Source organism: Rattus norvegicus, chromosome 1, assembly GCF_021556685.1.
Source record: "Rattus norvegicus strain SHRSP/BbbUtx chromosome 1, alternate assembly SHRSP_T2T, whole genome shotgun sequence".
NCBI classification, from domain to species: Eukaryota; Metazoa; Chordata; class Mammalia; order Rodentia; family Muridae; genus Rattus; species Rattus norvegicus.
Window position 1 is genome coordinate 22,678,701 of NC_141534.1, and position 27,013 is coordinate 22,705,713.

Genomic DNA, 27,013 nt, shown 5'->3' on the forward strand with positions numbered 1-27,013 from the left:
AAATGATCGATAAAAATTATGTTGGAACAAAAAGAAAAATGCTACTAAGAGCTATAAAGACACCTCGAGGGTTAAAAGTTTAACAAAAGCCAACAATCAGAATGTTAGAAAGACAGGAAAGGGGGCTCCTGCCATGCACCAAGGGAAACTAAGCAGCTCTAGGCAGCACAAAATTCAGAGGAAAACAGTTAGATATTCTGATTCTGTCATAACTAGAAATTAAGTTTTTACTTAAGAACATGCCATTTGTTTTGATGTCTTTGGGTCACAGGGGAAGCATAATTTATCATTTTTAAGAGGCAGATATGGACAATCTCCCCAGTAATGTCCTCCTGTCAATCTCTTTTCAATCCTCAACTAAACCGAGAATCTACTCAGGAAACAGGTTGGTGGCTGAAGAATTCTCTCTCAAGATTTTGCCAGTGACAATGAGTTTGATGGCTTTTCGAAACCAAGGATAAAAGAAAGCATAAATCAAAGGGTTCATGGCTGAGTTATAGTAACCTATCCAAACTAGGATTTCATACACATACGTGGGCGTGACAAACCCAAGGAAGGCGTCAATGATGGAGTCAATGAAGTATGGCAGCCATGAAAGGAGGAAGGCAGCCACTGCGATGCCCAGGGTTTTGGCTGCTTTCCTCTCCCTCTTGGCCACCCTGTCCTTGTAGCTTTCAGATGCCCTGGCGGTCTGCTTGCCCATCTTCTCAATGTTCTGAGCCTGCTGCTTTGCAATGAGGAAGATCTTAGAGTAGACAGTCATCATCACAAGCGCAGGGACAAGAAACAATAGGAAATTGATGAAGACCCAGCTTTGATTCACTGCGATTTGACATCCACCCACACAGGTGAGGGCACTCACTAGATCCTCCAGCCCAGCTTCATTGACCCCTGTGTAAAAAAGGGAAAAGCTGTAGATGATGGACAGGAGCCAGGAGAAGGTGATACACTTGCCAGAAACAGATGCAGTGAACCTGGTGGGGTAGATCAGGGGGTCACTGACTGCAATGTATCTATCAGCAGAGATGAAACACAAGTGGAATATAGAAGAATAGCAGAATGACCCATCAAAAGAAGAATGGAATTTACAATAAATGTCTCCAAAGTACCAGCAGCCCTCCACAGACCTCACCATGCTGAAAGGCATCACAGTCAGACCCACCAAGAAGTCAGCACAGGCCAGGGAGGCCACCAGAAAGTTGGCAGGAGAGTGCAGCTGCCTGAAATGAAGAATTGATGTCATCACCAGGAGGTTTCCACACACAGCCAGCACAGCCCCAAAGCCAAAGACTGCATAAAGGATGAGGCGAGGGCCTGGGGAGTATGGGCTCCTGACACAGGATCTGTTCAGTTTCTCATAGCACAGCTGCATAGATGAGGCTGAGAGCAGATCTCTGCTCAGGATGCTGTCCTGATCCCAGGGAAAGCGGTCATCATCTGTAGCCATGTATGCCACTCCAAAATCCTCAGAAAAAAAATACAGGATATTAATTCCTAATGCATGTTATCTTTCTTAACACAAGACTCAAACATCAGTTCATATTTTCATTTTTCTAAGTGTTTCCTTCCTCATTCAGTCAACTGTCTTTTTTTTATGAATGCTGTTTATGTCCTTTTAAAACGTTTTTCTTCGCTTAATCTATTTCTTCCCATCCCTAAAGCCCCAGTGTATTCTGCAATGCACATTTGAATCTCCCATTTTATTAGCACTGTCACTTTACTTAACTAACCTACATTAATGCCCCAAGCACTCCTAACCCTCAGGAAAGCACTCTAATGATGTCAGATGCACTGTGTCCCTAGGACCGAATCCCCATGGTGTAAGGTGAGGCAAGTGAGGGCTTGCCAGTAAGTGTGTTGTTTATTTCATAAACAGTGTTCCCCTACTAATACGCTACTGACAGCTGACCTTTCTGTATAATGTAGTTGGATGTGATACCTGCCCCAATAGAATATTACATTTTGCTCATTTATTATAGATGACCTTTCACCTTCATCAGAAATGGTATCATTGACTCTCATAGTAGAAGGGATCAGAATTTCTTCATGACAATTCTTTTGCCCATCAAGGATATGTTAAAGAAGTAAGATTCTGAGCCGTGAGACCACCTACTGTCCTCCCCTTTCAGCTTCACTATTTCTGATTTGGAAGATTGAGGGCATCAACTGCCAGTATTTCTTCATGGAATGAAGCAAGAGCATCTTAAAGCAAAAAAGGACTTTCTTCTCTGTGTACTTTGATTTAACAGACTTGCTGGAAAGGTACAGCAAGAATCAAATGTGGAAGGAATCTTCAGAGCGTGGGCTGCTAATGCGTGTCTCTGTTTTTCTTGGAAATGGTTCTTTTCCCTCACAAGACACATTATAGAATCTGCCCAAACTCTGAAAAGGTTCTTCTTTTGAATTTATGCACATTATTAGAACCAATTTTTAGTACTGCTTTGTAAATTAAATACTTCATATCATCATCTATCTAAAGATTTTAAAACGACGTTTACTTTCATCAACAGGTGCGTTCCTTGCAAGCCAGCATGGCATTATTGCTTTTAATAATGATGATGATGATAATGATAATAATAATGATAATGATATATGAAATCAGTTTTTATTTGCCTACCAGAACAACAAAAGGATAATATACTTTGAATTGCATTCATGACCCTAATAAAGCCACACTTTGATGGATGGTCAGTAAAGACATGTGGGCAGTGCACATGTGGAGATGGGTGTGTGCACCCTCAGAGCCTTGTAATGCCTGGGGAACATGGATGGCCAATTGCTATTCCAGTGCTTAGACAGGAGTGAATTCCCAGAACAAGTGAGCTAGCAAGAACAGCAGTATTAGAAAGCTGTGGGCTCAGCTGAGAGACTTGCCTCAAAGAATCATGGGAGTGCAAATATGTAAATGTCCCAGTATCACCTGTAGGCTTCTACACGCTTGAGCACACAGATGGGCATTCATACACATGACAAGCATAAAGATAACAATTTTCAATTCGCCGTCAAACTAAAAAATGTCCATTTTGTTACTGAGATATTTTGCCTATAGTTTACAGTTTTAGGAGCATCATATCAGTTTAATTGTAAGAATCTTAGATAGTACAGCATCTCTTTTTAAATATACATATCAGGGTTAATGTGCATTTTATAGTTCATCATTTCAAACATTTATTCATTTCCTTAGTTTCTATTCCTGTGGCAAGTATCCCATAATATGTGTTTATATGTTATAATACTAATATTTTGTCCAAAAATAAAACCAACATTTTCTACCAATACTTGAACATCCAAAGGAATTAATAATAATTTGTGAAGGATATGAACAACTTAGTTATGTTTTGTTTTTTTTTTTCTGGAGCTGGGAACCGAACCCAGGGCCTTGCGCTTGCTAGGCAAGCGCTCTACCACTGAGCCAAATCCCCAACCCCATTAGTTATGTTTTTAAACAGCCCGATACTTCATTACTATTTCTTAAATAATCTGTTATTTTTCCCATGTATTATTCTGCCTTGTTGGTTTTATTATCAACATTATAAAAATATTAATGTTTGCAGAAAATAGAGACAGGATTACTGTAAATTATGACATTTGACATACAAATTTTCAGGTAAAGAGTAAAAGAATCCTACAAAAGACTATCTCTAGAAGCTGCATAGAATGGTCCCAGTAGAGACAATAGAAACACGAGAGACATTCTCACTGTTAAATAAAATACAAAAAGGTAAAAGCAAGCACACATACATCCTCACAAAATACTCAACACAGTCAAGCATGGTGGCACACACCTTTAATCTCAACTCCTAGGAGGCAGAGACAGGTGAATCTCTAAAAGTTAAAGACTGGTCTACACAGCAACATCCGGGCCATCCAAAGCTACAGAGTGAGACCTTTGCATAAAGAAAGGTGATATATCTCAATTGGGGTCTCTGCCTCTATGGGCATATGTGGTTTGGAAGCCAGAGGCAGGTGATGGGCAGGTCAGTCTTCCCCTTAGTTTTGAATAGTCTTTAAAGCTGGGGCTTAAAGACTCTCCCCTCTGCACTAAATGGGCTGGCCATTGAACTATTGGAGCCACCTGTCCCTGTGCCACAGTGCTTTAATCACGGGTGCACATGCCTTACATAATCTTTACATGTGTCTCCGTGTATGGGTTTGTGTGTTTCTTGGTACCCGAGAAAGCCAGAATCCACTGGGTTTGGAGTTACAAGTCGTTGGGAGCTGCCTCTGTGTGGGCACTAGGAACTGAGCCCGCGTCTTCTGCAGAGCTGTACATGGCTTTATTTTCTGAAAGACCTCTCCAGATCTGAGTTCTGTCGTCTTTATTCAAACAAAGTCTCTTTACAGTCACCTCGTATTTCGGAGGTCAGAATATTTTCAGAGCCAAAATGGCTTTTCACGCAATTTTCTTAGGACTTTTGCTTGTAGATTTTATCATACGGTTTTTCATCAGTCTCCCTAAGTCGTGGCAAGAATTCGACATTGCTACACATGTACAGCCTATTAGTAATGAGCCATAACTCAATGGAGTAGTGCAGCTGACCTTATTTTAATATGATCAGTAGGAGGAGCTTTGACCACCTCCTTGATCCAGGTAACCAAACGGTCAATCAAAAAACTTTCCAACTCTCCTTTGTGTTTTATTCATTCTACTTGATACCTCTGGGTTGCACACTGTCTCAGTTATATCTTTTCATCTTCTCCCATAAGGCTCAGACGGTTTCCCCAGATCTTTGCGTCTTGCAGACTTTTGGTTAGTTTCCACTCGATTGTGTTGCTGCCGTAGCTCACCAGAGCCTCCTCGCCGACGTTTCACTCGGCTGCTCTGTGGCGATTGCTTTACGCTCACACCTTGCTTTCCAGTTCTAGGATTTCTTTTCTTGTACATTTGGTTTTCTGTTGAAAGTCCCTTGAAGCTCCGTGTCTGGGTTGCAGTAAGCCCTTCTCCCGTCCTGGTGCGAATCATTTAGTTCCAACACGGGAGAAGACTAGTCACTGTTTTTGAGGTCTGGGCTCTTTCCAGAGGACGCGCGGTTTCCTTAAAGCCACACTGTAGGTACCAGGCCTTTTGATAAGTGCTTCAGTACCATTTAGTAAACTCCTTTCAGTTTCTACTTGAAAGTCGACAGTTAAAACACCGTTTTCTACTTTGTTTCCATGTCCCCCCACAGGAGTAGATGCTGCTGTGAGGTAAGAATCGTAGGAGAATATCCCGCTCGTCTTAGCATTTCCGTTCCCTATTTAATTTCCCCAACAATCTCAGCTATCTTGCTTGTTCTGTGACGCTCCAAACATCCATGGTTGTCTGTGTCAGGGATGGAATTTATATAAACTGTTGTTTATCATGCGTAGCCCAAGTCAGAAATTTCACCCTGTGGCCCACAATTTTTATTCTGTTTTTTCTTATTGATTGAATTTTTCTCTTAATTCAGCTAGTTAGATGTTGCAATTTTCATTTTGCTGTCTCCTTTGTCTCGATGCCCTCTTTATTAGGCTGTCTTCTCTCCACTATCAGAGTCTCTCAGTCTCATAGCTAACCATTCACTGTAAGCCACTACGGAGCCACTCGATCCACTGGTGTCCCGTGATTCTACAATCTACAGGCAGCTTCTCCAACCCTCTCTGGACTCAGGAGGTGTGCAAATTCCTTTTACAGTGAGTGTGGATCGACAAAGTGAAGGGCTCCTAAAGTTAGTGATTGAATTTCTTGTAGTTTTTTGTGGGGGTGGGTAAGGGAAGTGAGGTTCACGGTGGACCCACCGGAAGCAGGAGCTGAGACGTAGCCTGCTCACAAGGAAGGTGTTTTTAAATTGCCACAAAACTAAAGACAGGCTTCTTTGTGGCTTTGGCCCAATATATTAATAGTTTTCAAATAAAAAACTTCCATTTTTAAAAAAACATGTTTTACAGGGGCTGGAGAGATGGCTCGATGGCTAAGAGTGTGGCGCTCTTTGCGGAAGATCTGAGTGTAGCTTGCAGTACCCACACCAGGTGACCCAACCCCTGTAACCCCATCTCCAGGGAACTCAGTCTTCTCTTCTCCACAATTACCTGTACTCACATCCCCGTGCCCACACAGAGACGGACCAACACATGCTAAATAAAAAATACAATGAATCTCTAAAAGAAATGGTTTCAGGCAGATGTTGTGGTGCACACTTTTAATCCTAGCACTAGGGAGGAAAGACAGGTTCCTGAGTTCGAGGCCGGACTGGTCTACATAGCCCCAGGTCAGCCAGGGCTCCACAGGGAGACTATATTAAAATAAATAAATATATGGTTTCTTCCAAAAAAAAAAAAAGACCAGGAAATTTTTTTAAAACCCAGAATTGAGGGTTGGGGATTTAGCTCAGTGGTAGAGCGCTTGCCTAGGAAGCGCAAGGCCCTGGGTTCGGTCCCCAGCTCCGAAAAAAAAAAAAAAAAAAAAAAAAAGAAAGAAAAAAAAAACCAGAATTGAATACTGAGATTACATCAAATTAGATGGCTTTTGCAAACAAAGGGAACAAGAGTAAAATAACCCCACAGCCCATACATGGGAGGAAAAGCATAAACAATTATTCATCCAATAGAGGGTTAGTATGCATACATACTAATAGCAAATTCACATGCCTACTTCCCACCAAAACAAACAAATAAATGCGATTTTTTTTAATAAAAACTCAAAACCAACACAAAAAGCCTGAAAAGCGGCCTTACTGTACAGATCTGAGTGTGCCTGAGGAAAGGAAGTCAACACACAAAACAGACACCACCGGATCCTAGGGTCTTTACAACTCTACTCCCAATAGCCAAAATGAAGAACTAACCTTGATGTCCACTAACAAACAGACTTAAAAACCATGGTGTATATCCACAATGGTGTATTGTTCAACCATAAAGAAGCAAATAGATGAACCGGAAGATAACAGATAGGTGAAATAAACCAGGGAGAGAAAGACAAATAGGTCACACTCTTCTTACTGGGGAAACTTAAAGCCGCTCCTGGGGGAGCACCAGGTTGGGTTCTGGATCTCTGGGAACTTCAGGGTGGAGGCACGGCAGCTGCCATCACGCTGCTAATTGAACTGATTGAATTACACCGCAGACACTGCCGATACTGTTTAGCTCACCAGAAAAACAGAAAGTTGAGAAGCTCACAAATGTTGGAGGAAAGAAAGAAAAATCCCCGACAGCTGAAATCTACTATATACGGGGCTGTAAGTCTGAGAAGTCTCAGATAGGAAACAGGATCAAGACGCATGAGCAGAGAAACCGCTAACAACTGCTAACCAAAGGACGGGGCTCCACAGAGAAGAACTTGCCTGGCAAGGGTGCTTTTAAACACAATTAAACAAAATCTAAAGAGCGGGCTCAGAGATCGGCTACAGACCCAAAAAACTAAAGCCGGGGAGAAACAGAAGGGTTAAAAGCACTGGGAGAATGAAGAGAAAAAGTAACTTGCAAAGGTGATTCTAGAGTGAGACTTTCTAGAACGCCCTGCTAGAAACCCCAGTTAAGAAAGCCTTAGCATCACCTGGCTGTGATGGCGTACACCTTTAGTCTCAGCGTTCACATGCAGAGGTAGGCAGATGTCTGAGTTCCAGGACACCCTGGTCTAGAGAGCAAGTCTCAGGACAGCCAGAGCTACACAGAGAAATCCTGTATAGAAAAACTGAATACCAGAAGAAATAATCCATTCTGAAATAACGTGAGTGAATACACACACACACACACACCTCCACAAATAAGGAAATAAATGAATAAATAAATGTAATAACTGTTTAAAATTACTTCAGTAGTAAGGTGCACAATTCACTCAAAATAAAAAAAATACTCAAATGACTGAAAATAGATTTGTTTTCTTCATAGTTCCACAAATATAATTCAAAGCATGGCTTTTGTTCTACTATAAAATGACAATACTCTATGTTGATTTAACAAAGGAGGTTGAGTTGAACATAGTCACATGTACTGATAAGAGTTATTTTTGTTTAGGTTTAGTAAAGTAAAATTAAAACACCAGTCCTTACAGAATTTGCCATATCTCAGTTAGGAAAATGAAGCAAGAGGACTATCCTGAAGCCTGGGACTGGGAAATCATTCTGGACAACTCATCAAGAGAATAAGTGGAAAAAAAGAGAGGGGGAGCAGAGTAGAACGGCTGAAAAATAGAAGGGTGGGGTAGATAGATAAATGGTAGATAGATAGATAGATAAACAGACAGACAGACAGATTTTAAAGGCACGGGAGTTCTATGAAGACAAGGAAATTTGAGATAAAATTGAGCCATATGCAGCACTAATCGAGTTTGAAGTGTTGTTGGAAAATAAAGTCACAAGGTTGGGGAACTATGGCACAAGGGACCTAGGAGGGAGTATGTTCATAACACATAAACACATGATGCAAGAATATCAAAGAATTAATGGAAATTACTCTTAAAATACTGGAAGAGAAGAATCATCATTGTCCAAAGAGCACTCATATATAATAAATAGGATTAAGCCTGTGGGACAGCTGTCGCACACCTGTGTTGTAAAATCATAAAAAATAAAAGGCTGTCTTTTCCCCCCACTAGGTCCGGCACCCCAGTGCCCCAAGATATCTGGTAGATGTCTTGCCAGAAGCACAGATCCCAACTCCGTGGTGGCCCAGTGTCTCTGCCAAGACACACACTCTCCCAAACTCAGTTCTCCACCAGAAAGAACACACAACACAATAATCTCTGATCCAGTTGATAAGACATAATTGCCCACCTAAACATACAAAGCCCTGTACACATCTATCCCTTAAGAATATTCATAACAACCTGTAAATACACAGAGTGGAATCTTAACGTTAGCCTCCATGTTCTCTCCGCGGCTTCCTCTACAGTCTCCTTCCGTTCCAGTCTCCTCCTCTTCCCTCAAACTTTTCTCCCGCCCATCCTTCTTTCTCATCCAATGACAGGCCTCCTTCTATCTTGTACCTGCTTTCACCTGTATGACAATCCTACACAGCTATCATGAGCAGATCAGTGTAAGTTTCAGATTGTTTACGAAATGTTCAAATAGTGTGGCATTTCTACCATAACCGCTCATTAAGAGAACCACTATTAAACTTATATTTTCATCTTTCTCGACTTTTCACTCAGATATAAACATTTATGTGCATATTTATTTAATTAAAATTATTATATGCAAACATTAAGAGGGGAGCCATATTATAATTTCTACATTCTGTCTATTTCATTCAAATTCATATTCCACAGCTGGAGAAATGGATCAGAGTTAAGATCATTTTCTATTACTGAAGAGGACCCCAATTCAGTTTCTAGCACCCACACGGTAGGCCAAAATCATCCAGTTCCAGAGGATCTGATGACCTCTACAGACACCAAGAATGCATGCATTTAGACAAAGCACGCACATAGAATAAAAATAAATATTAAATATATATTCTTTCCAATATTTCCCATTAAAAACAAATGAAACTTACGAGTTACAATTTTGTGTGATTGTTGCTTATTTGTTTGTTTTTGAGACGGGGGTTTCTTTTTGTGTAGCTCTGGCTGTCCTGGAACTTACTCTGTAAACTAGGCTGGCCTTGATCTCAGAGAGACCTACCCGTGTCTGCCTCCCAAGCTGTGGGATTAAAGGCATGAAACACCTCCCAGCAAGAATTACTATTATTATTTCTTTTCTATCTGCATTCTACTCTCCCATTCTTCTGAGCTACAGTTACCAAAACTAAACCTGCAGCATTCCAGACCTCGAAATATGTAATTATGGGCACTTATTTTACATCTTATGTCTTCAATAAAAAGCAATCCTGGAAAGCAAAGGGAGATTTTCTGGAGACATTTTAAAGGCCGTCATTGTGAATGCAGTAAATGAAAATTCTCCTAGTGACACGATGGCAATTTCAAACAATAAGAGAATCAGAACAAGAATCTGTCAGGGCAGTCATTACGTCATCTCCAGAAGAGATCTGATACCGTCGCTAATTAAATGGTGGCAGAGGTGATTGTTTGCATAAACATTAGACATGCTGAAGTCCCTTTTTTGCCCCTTTGCACCAGGGATTCAGTCCTCAGGGCCTTCGGCTTTGACAGTCATTAAACTACTTCCCTGCAGGAAGGTGTGCTTTGGGCATTCCATGGTCTGTGAACTTGGGTAAGCATTGCCAATAAAAGGTGATCACAAGCAAATATCACACAACCGAGCAGAAGACAGATGTTCGTGTCTACAATGTGCGGAAGCAGGTAATTCGAAAACATTTGAAAATAGAAAGAAAGAGAAGTGTAATAATAAGAACTGACGACATCAATATTAGAGATGGAATGACAGTAAAGATAACAGTTTGTCTATGGTGAAGGAATTAACTTTATGCAATGAAGGAATAGCTGGATTCCCAAGCACAGCTAAAATGATTCCCAGCTACAAGAAGGGAGACAAGTACTATTGACATATTTTTATCTTTTCCCAAGGATTCTTCGAAAACTGGACTAACACATATGGACAAGTTGGTTGACAATTTCCTCAGTGGTCAATCTAGAACCATGAGTGAAGATCTCCTCTCAGCTTCCTCTCCCCAGCTGTGCTATGAGAACCTGAATGGATCCTGCATCAGGAGCCCATACTCCCCAGGCCCTCGCCTCATCCTCTATGCAGTCTTTGGCTTTGGGGCTGTGCTGGCTGTGTGTGGAAACCTCCTGGTGATGACATCAATTCTTCATTTCAGGCAGCTGCACTCTCCTGCCAACTTTCTGGTGGCCTCCCTGGCCTGTGCTGACTTCTTGGTGGGTCTGACTGTGATGCCCTTTAGCACGGTGAGGTCTGTGGAGGGCTGCTGGTACTTTGGGGACACTTATTGTAAATTCCATTCTTGTTTTGAAGGGTCATTCTGCTATTCTTCTATATTCCACTTGTGTTTCATCTCTGTTGATAGATACATTGCAGTCAGTGACCCCCTGATCTACCCCACCAGGTTCACTGCATCTGTTTCTGGCAAGTGCATCACCTTCTCCTGGCTCCTGTCCATCATCTACAGCTTTTCTCTCCTTTACACAGGGGCCAATGAAGCTGGGCTGGAGGATCTAGTGAGTGCTCTCACCTGTGTGGGTGGATGTCAAATCGCAGTGAATCAAAGCTGGGTCTTCATCAATTTCCTATTGTTTCTTGTCCCCACGCTTGTGATGATGACTGTCTACTCTAAGATCTTCCTCATTGCAAAGCAGCAGGCTCAGAACATCGAGAAAATGAGCAAACAGACCACCAGGGCCTCTGAAAGCTACAAGGACAGGGTGGCCAAGAGGGAGAGGAAAGCAGCCAAAACCCTGGGCATCGCAGTGGCTGCCTTCCTCCTTTCATGGCTGCCATATTTCATTGACTCAATCATTGATGCCTTCCTGGGGTTCATCACGCCCACGTATGTGTATGAAATCCTAGTTTGGATAGCTTACTATAACTCAGCCATGAACCCTTTGATTTATGCTTTCTTTTATCCCTGGTTTCGAAAAGCCATCAAACTCATTGTCACTGGCAAAATCTTGAGACAGAATTCCTCAGTCACCAACCTGTTTCCTGAATAGATTCTTGGTTCAGTTGGGGATTGGAGAGATTCACAGCAGAACATCACTGGTGAGATTGAGCACCCAGATCTGTTTCTGTAAAGTGATCAATTATGCTCCAGCTGTGATCCAAACATGTAAATCTAGCTACTTGTGCTCCCTGATTAGCATAACATTAAAATATACTTGTAATGGTTTCAATAGTACAGAATCCCCAGAACGATGGGGTTCTCCACACTTTGCTTTTTATTATTGTGTTCTTGTGGCTTTTTTTTTTGTTTTGAGTTTCCCTATATTTCATGGATCAGTAAACCTTTCCTTAGTTTTCTTGTGAAAATAGTGTGTGTGCATGTTCATGCATATTTCTCTCCATGCATATGCAATATACATAATTTAAAATATTAGAATATATTTACAATTCGAAATTATGGAATTTTCACTTTCATATTAGGTCAGTCCCTTAGGGTCACATATCTTCATTCTTCTGTATTTTTTTTTGGTTCTTTTTTTCGGAGTTGGGGACCGAACCCAGGGCCTTGCGCTTCCTAGGCAAGCGCTCTAACCACTGAGCTAAATCCCCAACCCCATTCTTCTGTATTTTTAAAAAACAAAATTTAAATGTGGAAGAGAAAATAGAAGTGTCAGATGAAAACAAAGCACGTGGTGGTGTTCAGAATGATGGATCACGAAGTACAATCTCACTCACGAAAACAAGCACGTTAGCTCAATTACTGGCACCAATAAAGAAAATGAACATCATAAATAATAAGACTCATTTACAGCCTCGCGTTGACTGTTCACATCTGCAGTGTCAGAGGACACAATGTCCCTCCACTCACCAACCACACAGAGCCCAGATACTCTTTTCAACTTACTTGGAGCCTCTTCAAATACAATGTATTTACCTATATTATTTCAATGGAACAAACTAGCTGTCATGATGAAAATTATAAGGGAGACTCACAGATAAGAGTAGACATTAAAAGGAGTGATTAATTTACAGTAAATCCCAACGTTCGGTCTGCCAATATTCTCATGCATGTTTCTCAATCCAAAACTACCTTTGTTGTACAAGATGTTTTTTCTCCAAGACTAAAAGAAAGTGTCTGTCAGACAGACCTTTTTGCTTATTAGCACATGCTTTGTCAGCACATCAAACAACACAGTGATTATTACAGTATATACAGTATGATCCTCCAGGGTCTTTGATCTCTTCCTCCATCAGACTAGCATGTTCAAGTCCATTTATTCACCCTCAGATTAGTTGAGATGACAAATCGTAAGTCAGTCTCCATGGGCACCAACTTGCTATGAGGAAATACAGTATGCCACGTTTCTGCATTGTGTGAACCTTCCATAGCTTATGTATTTAATAGCAAGTGGCAAGTGTACTCTATTCAAAAGTTTAAGACAGAGTGTTGTGGGAGCCTTCTTATGCAGTCATCCAGATTAGCACCCAGGTTGCTTACCCTGTCTATCTATCATGTTACATTCTGCAGATTAAAGATGACAACATAATCGTTTCCTCTCCCTGCTCTTCTGCTTGCCTCCAGCAGGGACCTTCCAGTGTACATTGAACATAGTGATTTGTCAGTGGAATCTTGCTGAATAAACATGCTTTCCTTTAAATGCAGAAATATTTTAACATCTTTCTTTTAAATCCAGAAGGACTTAAGAAATGAGAATCTGCATGTTCACAGTAAGTGACTCTTGGGTACTGGCCACACTTCTGCTGTTTTTAACTATCCACAGGGCCAGGGTGGTACTTCAGAAAAAGCCAAGAGTCTTCTTCCAGTTGTAGGACATCTCTTTCCTTCATTAAATCATACCAGCCTGGTTCTATGGACCCCATACCTATCCATGTTCTGCTCTAATATAATTTCTTCTTGTAGCACCTCCTATGCCATGTAGAAAAGAAATTAAATAAGGGGGCTATTGAAACTGGAGCAATAATTTTCTTTGTGTCTAATAGTGTTTTTGGTGGCATCTGCCTTCAATGACAGACCTAGAGTTACAGGTCCTGTGATGGGATTCATGTGTGATGGCTCTGGAGAATGATATCCACAGTATCGTTCACATCACAGGATGTGAATGTACCACCCCAGCAGACCTCACCCTGATCCCAATTAGAGTCTGAACACCAGAAGAAACCACATGGACTCTTGTGCTCGAGGTCACTCTGTCACTCTCCTGAAGTAGGTAGGAGTAAAACGACTCAAGCTTCATTCTCCTTAGGGCTTCCTTAGCCTGTGGCCTTGTGACCCGCTCTTTATTCATTTTGAGCAAATTAATTGTGGAATTGAGAACAGTGGTAGAAGGAAAGTGAACTGAGAGCAGACTTACACTGCCACTCCCCAGAAGGTCATGATTAGGGAGCTCCGTATGGCCTACAAGGCAGGAGCACCCAGGGTTGTCCCTTCTCCCAGTTTCCTCATTTAACAGTATGTCAGTTGTGCATGGTATGCTCGTCATGATCTAAAGAGTAAATATGAAGGGTGTGAATAACAGTAAGAAGGAAGTGGGGTGTCTGCAGCAGAGCCTCCTGAAGAGTTCGCATTTACTCCGGAGACTAGTGTGATTTAGCTTAAAGGTAGAGGCACAGAAGATTCCACGCAAGATTCATTGGCTTCTTTTCATTCTTTCCCTCTGTGGAGAGGTTTTATAAATGGGGTACTATAAAGGGGGAACTATAAAAAGGTCTTTTATTTGTCTTTTATTTGAGATCCACACTAAGAGTACAGTCCTCTGGACTTGGGTCCCCTACACATATGTAGCAGATGTGGAGCTTGGTCTCCCAACAATCGGAGCAGAGGCTGTCTCTGACTCTGACTTTGTTGTCCACCTTTGGATCCCTTCCCCCTAGCTAGGATGCCTTCTCTGGCCTCAGTGGGAGAGGATGCTCTTAGTCTTGATGAGACTTACTGTGCCTTGGCAGGTTGGTGCCAGAGAGGGAGGCTCTAAAGAGAAGGGGAGGAAGGAATAGGAGCAGGGTTTGGGAGGGTAGGACTGGGAGGAGAGAAGGGAGGAGGGCTGCTATTAGGATGTGAAGTGAATGAATGAGTAAATAGATGAATAAATAAATAAATAAGAAAATAGAGTATAGTTCTCTCACATATCAACATAGAGGAAGATCAGAGAAGAGTTTGTTCTCCACATAAATCCTGGTGATTTGAAGGCAATAATAATATATGTGTGCATATATGTGTATATACATACATATATACATAACACACACACTATTGGGTATGCTGGTGCATGCCTTTAATCTCAGCATTCAGGAGGCAGAGGTAGACAGGTCTCTGTGAGTCTGAGACCAGCTTAGCCTACATAGTGAGTTCTAGAATAGACAGCTCTACTTAGTGAACAGAGAGAGGGAGGTGAGAAAGAGAGAGAAATGGACTCATTTTAGACATTATGTATATGACTGTAGAGCTGTATGTTATTGGTCACCATAAAATGAGGTGAGCTAATAGTAGCTTGAGTGCAGGCATGTCAAGCTTAGAAGTAATGCTTGGACTGTATTGTAATTGAGATTCTTGCCATATGTAATAGTGTACGCCATCCTAGCACTCGGGAGGCAGAGGCAAAGCAGGTGGCTCTGTGAATTCTAGAACAGCCAAGTCTACCCAAACAGACCGTGTCTTTTTTAAAAGAAAATGTGTGTGTGTGTGTGTGTGTGTGTGTGTGTGTGTGTGTGAGAGAGAGAGAGAGAGAGAGAGAGAGGGAGAGAGAGAGAGAGAAAGAGAGAGAGAGAGAGAGAGAGAGAGAGAGAGAGAGAGAGAATTTTTATACTTTTTGCCTAAAGCCATGCTTTTTGAGGGCAGACATACTCAGGTAGATGTGGCCTGAAACCTTAACTGAAGAACTAAGACAGAAGCATTCAGCTCTCAGTAACAAGACAAGCCTTCGTACGACCTGAGATCTGACCAGCAGCAGATGAAAGAAGAACATGTGCTAAACTGAACTTGGAGAAAACAACAAACGAACATGGTTTCTCCCACCTTCTCACCCTACTCCAAACACCCACAAGCAGTTAGTTAGCGCACTTAGAGAAACGCGTGTCAACCCTCAGAGGTGATGCAGAAAATTAAATCGATTCGGTAATGCACTGAGCGTCTGAGATCATTACCAGACAAGCTGGCTGCAAACTCAAAGCCCAGTGCTCTCCATTTACAGATTAATGCTGGGACTTGGTTACCTGCTGCCTCTAATCCACAGAGACAGGACTTCCCCTCATTAACACTCTTCCATGACCACAGGACACCATTATCACATCCTTCTCTTACTCTGGTCATAATGAAGAGTATTTCACACATTCAGCCACTGGAGAGGGGGCCTCATTATGAATGTCTTGAAGGACCAGACTAAAGATGCAGCATGAACATGAGAAGGAAAACTTTATCTGATGTAAGAATCAAAAGTTTTCCTGAGAAACCATTCCTGGGTATTAGAGTTATAAACCCATGGGCATCAGACTTCTTCCTAACATTGCCAAACTCTTTACTAGAGATAGTTTGGGAGACATTAAAGAGTTAGTTTTGTGCAAGAATTTAGAGGCCTTGGGAAGAATTACACCCACCTCAGCATTGGGAGAACACTCCTTACTAAGTTAGTAAACCTTGCTACAAGTTAGCCCACATTCTTCTATTGAGCTTAGATGCCATAGGTATACATGTAACAGAGCTGTACAAATACTGAATCAGCATTTGCAGAACCCTAGTTTAGAATCCTTGGCTTGGACCACTGTAGTGTTGCAAGCATTGTCTTTCTGTTTCTGATGCTGTTGGGGTTTCCTCTTCATGACCGCAGGCTTTACGATAATGGAGACCACGTGCATTTTTCTTTACCTCATACCCAGTTACAGACATCTACTACCTGTGTTTTGAGTATATTAACTAAGGAATGGATCTCAGAATAATAGAGGGAGTCAAAAAGTTCTCTCTCTCCCCAATGTCAAGGCTGCTGATGGAAAGGTTTTTATTGATTAGAACGTAGGTCTCAGAGTGGGGGAGGGGTAAGTTTGTCTCCTGAGACTAGATGACAGTGTTTATGACAGGGTTGTGCGTGGATAACACTGGTTGTGCACAGGAATGCTACTTGGTGACACACAAAATATAGAATTGTTTCAAATCTCTATAGAACATAAACGGGGAAAGGCCGGGTATAGAGTTTTGCAACAAAAGCAATTGACATCATTTTGTAAAATCAGACACTAAGAAATGTGAACGATGTCTAAATAAGAAAGTTGATGTGATTTTCTTGTGATCAGACACCCACTAAGATGAGTAAGAAACACCTCTCATTCTTTTTAACGTACCACACAAGCTTACAAATATCGGCACATCTCAGCTCTGAACTGCCAGAGACTTCAACTCGTTGTCAGGAAGGTTGAAAAAATGTTTTTCCTTAATCCCAAATCCCTAGGCCGGACTGAGACTATGAACACAAAATCCAATTCGGAGCTCCCACTCCCGGCGTGCTGTTCTTTGTAAATGGAAAACCCCTTAGGCGCATGCGCAGAAAGGCCAGTATAAGCCAAGTGCACCCTGCACGTCGGTCACGTGGATAGGGAGACTCTGCACCCAGGTCCTAAGTAATAATGGCTCAAGAGCAGAATTCGTCCTCCCAGCAGGCCCCCGAGAAGAGCTGCTGCATCTAAATACTGCCTATTTCTTTAGACCTCTATATAATAAATCTCTCTCCCATGCAGTGTTTCTCCGTGGCTTGTTATCTTTCTGCTTAGTTGCCACAGTAGATGTATCTTAACAGATCAGAAGGCGCCAAATTGACCTTTAAACCTTGTAGCTCCATCATATCTTTTTAAAACCCCTAGAAGGTGACTAGGTTATGATCGAGAAGAAAGGCCCTGCTCAAGTCTGTCAACAATGGAAAGAGAATTATTTGACCTAAAACACTTCGTCGTAATTAGTGTAGAAGAGACTTGTTTTGTAGAGCAACTTTGCTAATAATCACTGTTCAATATAATCTTATTGGTTCACACCTTGCCCTGCTGGGATTCCAATAAGGGGTTCTCCCTTCGGTGATGTCTATTTAGCTGGGGGATGATGTATAAGGCGTGTCAAATGGACGTAAGTCTATAGGTGACCCACCAAGTCGACAACTGCAGCTGCTGTCCCTGACCTGCTGCCAGAAGAACAAAAGAGGTAAAAACAAACTATAAAGACATGTTTAGGAATCAGAGAAAATTTAACCGATTAAGAAAACGAGTCATTTATTCATTAAAATCCATCCCCAATTATTTTGGACCATATAGTATTTATTAAATTTTTTTCCGGGGAATTTTTGGAAATTCTCAGAAAGATTTTTTTTAAAAAAATGTTTATTAGAGTTAACATCTCATAATACCCTCTGTCATCCTGTTGGACTGATGTGAGCCTCTTCCCCTTACAGTATTGAAAATTAGAATTCCTGAATCTTGAGAACCGAATTCAAATGCAAGGCCTTCTGCCCGGACAAACAGCAGCAGCATGGGTAGTAACTCGTCTCCTCCCGCAGTCCTGCAGCTCTGCTATGAGAACGTGAATGGGTCTTGTGTGAAAACCCCCTACTCTCCTGGGCCCCGCGTCCTCCTGTATGCAGTCTTTGGCTTTGGGGCTGTGCTGGCAGTGTTTGGAAACCTCTTGGTGATGATATCCATCCTCCATTTCAAACAGCTACACTCTCCCACCAACTTCCTCATTGCGTCCTTGGCCTGTGCTGACTTCTGGGTGGGCGTCTCCGTGATGCCGTTCAGCATGGTCAGGTCCATCGAGAGCTGCTGGTACTTTGGAAGAAGCTTCTGCACTTTCCACACCTGCTGTGACGTGGCTTTTTGCTATTCTTCTCTCTTCCACCTGAGCTTCATCTCCATTGACAGATACATCGCTGTCACGGACCCTCTGGTCTATCCCACCAAGTTCACGGTGTCTGTGTCAGGAATTTGCATCAGCATCTCCTGGATTCTTCCGCTGGCGTACAGCGGGGCTGTGTTCTACACAGGGGTTTATGCTGATGGCCTGGAGGAAGTATCCGATGCCGTCAACTGCGTAGGGGGGTGTCAGGTAGTTGTGAATCAGAACTGGGTGCTGATAGATTTTCTTTCCTTCTTAATACCGACTCTTGTTATGATAATTCTGTACAGTAATATTTTTCTGGTAGCTAGACAACAGGCTAAAAAGATAGAAACTGTTGGTAACAAGGCAGAATCATCCTCTGAGAGTTACAAAGCCAGAGTGGCGAGAAGAGAGAGAAAAGCAGCCAAAACCCTGGGAATCACTGTGGTAGCATTCATGATCTCATGGTTACCCTACAGCATTGATTCATTAGTCGATGCTTTTATGGGCTTCATCACCCCTGCTTACATTTATGAAATTTGTGTTTGGTGTGCTTATTACAACTCAGCCATGAACCCTTTGATCTACGCTCTATTTTATCCATGGTTTAAGAAAGCGATTAAGGTTATTATGAGTGGCCAGGTGTTCAAGAACAGCTCAGCCACTATGAACTTGTTCTCTGAGCAAATATAAGCAACAGCACAGAGTAACATGCAGGTGCCTTTAATTTCCAAAGGAACTAAGTACTTAAAGGGTCTCAGAAAACCCTTAATGGAGAAGAACAATGGCTGCTCATATCAGAGACCATGAGTTAGCATTCCCCAGTCTTGTTAAGATGAGCACCTTGCTGCCATTTCTCTGAAAAAGAAGAAAGAAAAAAAGAACTTGACCAATAAATGTTAAATTCTTATTTGTTGGCTTGCTTGGAGCTGAACAAGCCACACTCCTTTCATTTAGTTTCCTCTCTCCATTCTTTAATCCACTTATTTCCCTCTACCCTGGTACATTTTCCTGAATCGCCACAGATGCCCTCTGCTGCCTTCCTCTTTTCTTTTAAAGGCTTCCTGCTTGACCCAAGTCTGTTAAACATTTCATGACATGCATGAATAAGCTTCCTCAGGTTCCCAATTTCCTTTGCTCTTTCAAAGACAGCATAGAAAAGGAGGTTCTTTGACAAATTCAATCAAGTCAGTCACGGGAGAGATCCCAGAGTGTTGGGGACAGTTTGCAAATGGACACCACCTTGATCAGGATATTGTTACTGCCCTCTTATACATCATGATTTTCTCTCCCAAAGGAGAGGAAGCCACTAAACTTTCCAGAGAGAAGGCACAGTGATTATGTGTGATTATGTGGCTGCTCCCTTGGCCGGGGACTGGGACATGTGACACATGGAGCCTTGCTTCACACTGCCCAGTTTATGTGCATAGAATATTACCTGTTCATTAGGGAGATTCTTCCAAGTGAAGTCCCTGGTCTTCTTTAATAAAGTCTAGTTACAATGAAGACTTTGTGACTTTCCGTAACTCTGTAGAGTATAAATTAACAACAAGCATTCAAATAGTCATTGATTTACTTTAAAGAAAAAAAAAAAGCAGCCATGAACCTTGTGCCTACACCATAGTGAAATCCAGGCTCTATGCCACGGGAACAGGGTGCAGCACACCCCATTCTGTAAGCCATGACTCCGGTAAGAAGTATGTTGCTCGATGCAAATATTTTAAAATAAATAAGCTCAAAGTCTTTTCTCTGAAATACATAAACATGTGGCAGTCTACAGAAGAAGAGAAAAATTGTTGCTTGCTATACACCTGACAAAGAACTGACACCCAAACTGTATAAAGAAATAAACAATATAAATACTAGAAAACTAGCCAGAGCAGTCAGGAAATGGGCTGGCGAACAAGGCAGATGACTCTCAAAAGGTGAGGTGCACGTGGACAATAAATATATTTTAAAAAAATTTCAGCATCCTTATCCATCAATGAAATGCAAATATAACTTAGAGATTCATTCTATCTTTGCCCACCCGGAATAACTAGAACCAAGACCATAAGCAGCTGTTCGCGTTGGTGCGACTGAGGAGAAACAAGAACCCTTTACACAATGCTTCAGGAGTGCAAACTAGTCTAGCCACAATGGAAATTGGTGTGGAGATTTCTGAAACGGGGAGGGGCAGACCTTCCGTGTGTGTGTGTGTGTGTGTGTGTGTGTGTGTGTGTGTGTGTGCAGGTCTGGGTGTATCCTAGTATTTTGTATCAGCATCCCACAGTCATGTGTTTACTGCAACATTGTTTACAGTAACCAAGTTATGGACTCAGCCTATCTGCCAACAGACGAATGGATAATGAAAATTTTTATATATGCCCACCGGAGTTTTATTTAACTGGAAAGAATTTTATTGGACCTCCTGCATTAAAAATCAGTTCAACCCAAGGTCATTATGTTAAGTGAAACAACTCAAGCTCAGAAAGACAAATATAGTTCCTCTCATTTCTAGATCCCAGGTTTTACATAGACATAGAAAACCACACAGGAAAACATACATAATGTACACATGCCTACATATATGACATAAAAGTAGAAATGAGATTAGCATATTAGTGGGTATTAGTGGGAAGAAGATAAAGGGAAGGCTGTGGGAGGTGAATATGGTTGAACTATGTCATATATTTGAATGAAATGTAATTATGGAACTATTGTAATATATAACTAATATTTAACAATGAAACTTAAGTAATAAAAGCAAGAAGAAATGTAAGACAAACAAGAATACCACAAAGGAGTAGAATTAATAAATTCTACACTCAAGAGAACATGTAAGTTTAACTTGCTAATGATTTTTAAAACCATTTTTAGGTCACACTCACATTGAACCTATTTATTCACTGGCCCCACAAAACACACATAATATATTCACAATATCCAGCATTCTATTCTGGAGCTTTTCCAAAACCCCAAGACAAATTACAGGTTGAGGAAACAATGATACCAACCAGGCTTAAATCAGACATGGCTAAAGCAAAACAAAAACAAAAACAAACAAACAAACAAAAAATCCCAAGTACCTCCACACTACACACTAGCATGGAAAGGTCTATTTCTGGCTCATGTGAAGCCCCGCGATGCTGGAGCACTATATATACATATATATATACATATATATATATATGTATATATATGTGTGTGTGTGTGTGTGTGTGTGTGTGTGTGTGTGTGTGTGTGTGTATGTAGTTTGGTTTGTTTGTTTTATATATATATATATATATATATATATACATACATACATACATATATATATATATACATATATATATATATATGTATGTGTGTGTGTGTGTGTGTGTGTGTGTGTGTGTGTGTGTATGTAGTTTGGTTTGTTTGTTTTTTTTTTATTGGTTGTTTTATTTATTTACACTCCCACCTCACAGCCCTGGCATTCCCCCTGTGCCGGGGCATTGATCCTTCACAGAACCAAGAACCATTCCCCCTCCCATTGATAACAGATAAAATCTTCCTCTGCTACATATGCAGGTGGAGCCATGGGTCTGTCCATGTGTAATCTTTGGTTGGTGGGAGCTTGGCGGGGAGGGGAGTTGTGTTAGCTGATATTGTTGTTCTTCCTATGGGGTTGCAAACCCCTTCAGCTCCTTCAGTCCTTTCTCTAACTCCTCCATTGGAGTCCTGGTGCTCAGTCCGATGTTTGGCTGTGTGCATCCACATCTGTATTGGTCGTGCTCTGGGAGAGCCTCTCAGAAGACATCCATATCAAGCTCCTGTCAGCAAGCACTTCTTGGCATCAGTGATAGTGTCTGGGTTTGGTGTCTGCATATGGGATGGGCCCCCAGGTGGGGCTGGCAGACACCCTCACCTGAGTGACTGAGGAATGCTTGAATTTCACTGCTCCTTCTTTCAACCAAGGTTTCCTTCGTGCTTCCCTGATTATCTCTCAGCCAGAAGCCAAGCAAACTGCTCCACCTAGTGGCCAGAGAGAATGGATGAGCAAATGGAACCTCGTAGAGCTCCCCACAGTGTCAGGATTTTTGAATGTGACAGATACTGATGTAAACACATTAGCGGTCATTTCTATTAAAATCTTGTTGAAATACGGTGGTTAACGGAGGAAGAAAAGTCTAGCCTCAAAGTGTGAAGCACCTTCCGAGCAGTAACTGGGATGTGAAGGAGTTGAAGGAGCAGCTCTGCTACTCCATCCAGATCCAATATGTCTAAAGATGCTTCCGCAGCTCTCTGATGACGTCAGACTCCCGCTGCTTCGTCCTGCTAATGTGGACTCTCCGTGGAGCCCCAGGCCTTCAGTGCCGGGTTGGAACTGCTGAGTGGGGCACGCTGCTTTGTTGAGCAGTTCCTGGGTTCTCAGTCTCACTGGGATGCAGATATTTACCGTTGAACTACTTAACATCGTCATATAAATCAGTCTATTACACTCCCCTGTCTTCTTTCGCCCTCCACATCTATAATATCATAAATCAGTGAAAATCATAGAACGTTATTTCCAAAGACTCATTTGTCTAAAAAGTAAGTGCTTTCTAAAGAATTAAGGATGAAAGACTGAGATTTGAACCATCTATGTGTTTGCCTCCGTTACAGTGAACTGTGTCATGTTGTGGCCAGTTAGTCATTTTCAGTGACATCTCTAAGATGTTAGTATCTTGTACTCCAGAAAGAGGGCCCAGAGGTCTAGACAGGAAAGGACACACGACCTAGACCTTAGGGACAAGTGGGATTTGGACCCAGGTCTATCAGGTATAGAGACCCTACTCGACTCACCCTGTGATACCCCATAGCAGCCTGCAATGGTGGAAACCATGCTGACTAAGCCTTAGAACAATGGAACTACAGGTTCTAAGTCCTGGGACCTTGCTGGATGCTAGCAGTCGAATCTCTGGTTTGGGCAGCTGTGGGGAGATGGTGTTGATGACAATTCAAATTACAGGAAAAAAATTTCAAGTCTATGTAGGGACTGAAATTTTCAGCCCTGATGATCAAGGTTACAATTTTAACAAACAAAAACGGTAAGAGAAGACGTGTTGAACCCAAGCTTGCCTGAGGAAGAGGTACTGATGACAGATCCCAGGAAGGCAAGGAATTCACTAGCCTGAAGAAGCTTGAGTTAGAAGACGTGATGTTTGACTACACTCTCCGTGTAGGTGAATAGTGGCCATTCATCCCATTGGCTACCCTTGACTTCAAACTTTGTTTATCTTCCCTTTTGTGTTCAAAGTAGGAAATAAGGGGTGACATTAGCTTGTTAGCATTCCTTCTAGACTCTACCCAACAGTAACCCAACAACCAGCTAGGCCTGGTTTGCTATAAAAGGATTGTTTGGCCTCTCCCTTTCTCTCTGACCCTTTTCTCCGTCTCTGACCCCTTTCCACCTCTCTCTCCTCCCCCATCCCACCCCATCTCTCTACCTGTTCCTTGGAGGCCTTTTCTCTTCTTTCTCTCTCTTCTCTGTCTTTTTCCCCACCCCACCCTACCCCCACCTCTACACCCTTCTCAATTTCCCTTCCCATGTCCCTAAATAAACTTCATTCAAGTATAGACTTGACATGTCGAATGGCTGGTACCTCAGGGGATGGGAGAAATGCCTCAACATGGGCCGGCTGAGGCACCCTGTCACACCGCACCATACCATGTTTTACAAAACAGTAAACAACCCCAGGCCTCACCATTACTATTCCCTGTGGGTCTGAAGGAGCTCGTGCCCTGCAGCTGCCTGGACTCTGCCGTCTGTCCTATAGCTTCCACCATACTCACTCTCTTTCCTCTTTCAATCTGCGTTTTCCCATCACTTAGCCAAACCTGAATCACTTGTCTCTGAATTGTTTTATTTGAATAGTAAATGTAGTGTGGTCTTTGCAAGCTTACAAACAGAATTAAATGCAGACTAGAAGAAGTCTGTACAGCTCACTACCTGCCATTCCTAACACTTCTAGATCCTCCTGAGCCTAGCCCTTCCAAGCAGACCAAACCTCCCATTCATCTATGCTGTACTTGGCCTTTTGTAAAGCTTATCATTGGTAATGCCCAGGGTTATCTCTTCGCTTCTCTTTTCTGTTTGTGTCATACAAGTGCTGCAGGAGTGTGGTAGCTGGATATTTATATCACTCTTCCCTCCTGTGTCTTCTTTCTCTGAGACCATGGCTGGAAAAGGGACTTCTGTTGGGACCAACGGTTCTGGTGGTAGAAGACAGAGGTGAAAGAAGTGAGCTGAACCGCATGTCGGTCTATGACGTTCTTCTTTAACTTCCTGTTTGAGGATGGTAAATGCCATGTCTCCTAAGGCTTTGGACAAGACAAACCGTACAACCAAATCCAACATGAGTGACTCGGAGACTTCTCCTCACAAAGAGGGTGAGAGAACCATAAGAGGGAGAGTAAGATAGAGCCTGGGAGGGGAAAGGGGGACTCACTGGGGGTAGCATGGCACTTGGGCTCAGGACTGATGCTGATGTGATGCTTCCCTTCTCTGGTTGTTTGAAGGTTCTCTCATGAGTGTACACATACACACACATACACACACACACACACACACCTATTTATATCAGTATAATATATATATACATATATATATATATATATATATATATATATATATATATCACTTATTCACCCATGCCATCAACTGGCTAAGCTACAGTAGGTTCAACTTAGCTGAAGGAAGCAAGATAAGAACACTGAGTTATGTATAGAGAATGAACTACTGTGTAGGGTCATACAAAACAAGCACAATTCACCTCAAAAATCTTAGTCTATATTTTGAAATTTTATTATTTTTATTTAAATGTCATTATATGTGTGTGTTTCTGCATGCATGTAAATCCCACATGTGTACAGGTGCCCAAGGAGGCCACTGGATCCCTTGGAGCTGGAGTTACAGGCAGTTCCCTATTGTAGTGTTGGTAATTGTACTGGGGTCTTCTGCAAGAGCAACAGGTGTTCTTAACCATTGGGCCATCTCTCCAGTCCCTAGACTATATTGATGTTTTGTGGAACACACAGCCATAACACACACACAATATAAGCAACCACATGCACACACATGCACATATCCAACATAAGCAAGCACATACACACACACACACACCACAGCCACCATGGTTGTACTGTTGACCTCTTTTTCAATGGGATGCTCTTGATAAAGAAAAGCACATCTCAGGCACCAGTGGTTAAGGCATTGGTGGTGACATTCTAAGAGTCCGTCAGAAGACTCCCACTCAATAAGGCCACAGAGACCAGAATCGCTGCAATTTGCAAGAGGTTTATTGTCCCAACGTACGTTGGGGTCCCCCAGCACACAGGCAAAAGGAGACCCTGAGCTCACAAAGCACACACTTTTTATAAACATTTTGGTGGGGAATTCATCGGTCACCTGAGTTGGACGACTGTGATTGGTTACCCTGAGCAACATTTAAAATTATTGGTCAACTCGAACGGGAAGGTTGTCTCCTTCATTTGGCCCTGTCTTGTCCACCTTGTGGAGTTTGTGGTATTTCCTGGCATTGTCTTTTCTCCGAGTCACCCTCCTCTTTGTCCTCGCCCTAGGCAAAGTGGCTCCCTGTTTAGACCATTTCCTTATCTGTCCTTCCCCCATGCAGGGTGGTGGTCTGCTATTTCTGGCTGGGTTCTCACAACACCTGATTGGGTGCCCTCTGTTCACATCTGAACTCAAAGCTACTGTTAGAAAGAGTGCCTAGAATTCATCTTTAAAGGAAGTCTTATATGACTACCTTTCTAACAATAAACCATACCTGAAGTTTTACCTGTTCCACTTTTTTTAATATGGTAAGAACCGCAGTGATCTTAGCACTTGCTCTGATAGTTGTCACAAACAGAAATCAGTATTCTTGCATCTCCGTATAGCTGATGTATAGCAATTCCATTAAGTCATTGCTACTTTGAATTTTAATAATTTCATTACACCTGCTGGCAAAGCTTATTTGGGAGTTTTACATGTTGTTATATTGCAGATGTGGCCACTTCCACAATATTTCAAAGATGTGTTTCAGTGTAATTGTTTTCCTTTGGATTTCTGTCTTTTAAATAATATTATCAACTTTCAAAATGTATCCCGAGGTAGGGTCCACAGTGCTAACCATATGCCCAGCAGTCAAGGCACTGGCTTTCCATGCAATGGAGTCCTATTGAGCAGGAGCACAGAGAGATTAGAGTATTAACCCAGTAAAGTATCACATCCCGCTGAGCTCTGGGAGCATGACATTGAGCACAGGTTTTCTACTGTTCTAATGGCCCAATGGTATTTGCCTCTTAGAGCCTGATGATAACGGAGAGGTCCTTGAGTCCTGACAGCGGTTGCCTCACCCATCCACCCGGCAGCTCTGCTCCTCTGTAATTCATGTTCTCATTCCTACCTGGTTCCCTGGCAATGTGAACTTTTTATGACAACATCCATGTGCTTGTGTCTCTATAACTCGTGAGAAGCCACAGCCTCCTGCTCCTTATGTCCATCCCTCATACAGGTTGGTGAGCGGGCTAGCCTTTTCCTCCCCACTTCTTGCTGTCCTCCTCACAGAGCTGGTCCGGATAAGGCGTGCTTTCTCCACCCCAGGGAAAACAGTGAGATGTGTGAGGAGCGGAGTCACCTCCCTGCCTCTGGGCGGCACAGGTTGCCAAC

The 27,013-nt window shown here is 42.2% G+C and overlaps 3 protein-coding genes across 3 annotated transcripts; 2 read left to right on the top strand and 1 right to left on the bottom strand.

The window, feature by feature from the left end:
• Positions 1-370: 370 nt before the first annotated feature.
• Positions 371-1,447, bottom strand: Taar7b (trace amine-associated receptor 7b). The gene has a single exon (NM_175586.2). The coding sequence runs from the start codon at positions 1,445-1,447 to the stop codon at positions 371-373; it is 1,077 nt and encodes a 358-aa protein (NP_783176.2).
• Positions 1,448-10,468: 9,021 nt separating this feature from the next.
• Positions 10,469-11,545, top strand: Taar7a (trace amine-associated receptor 7a). Its single transcript, NM_175585.1, has one exon. It carries the CDS (start codon positions 10,469-10,471, stop codon positions 11,543-11,545), a length of 1,077 nt encoding a protein of 358 aa, NP_783175.1.
• A 6,467-nt stretch (positions 11,546-18,012) lies between these two features.
• Taar6 (trace amine-associated receptor 6) lies at positions 18,013-19,050 on the top strand. Its single transcript, NM_175584.1, is given in 1 exon segment — positions 18,013-19,050. A coding segment is annotated over 1 exon segment (1,038 nt).
• Positions 19,051-27,013: the final 7,963 nt, after the last annotated feature.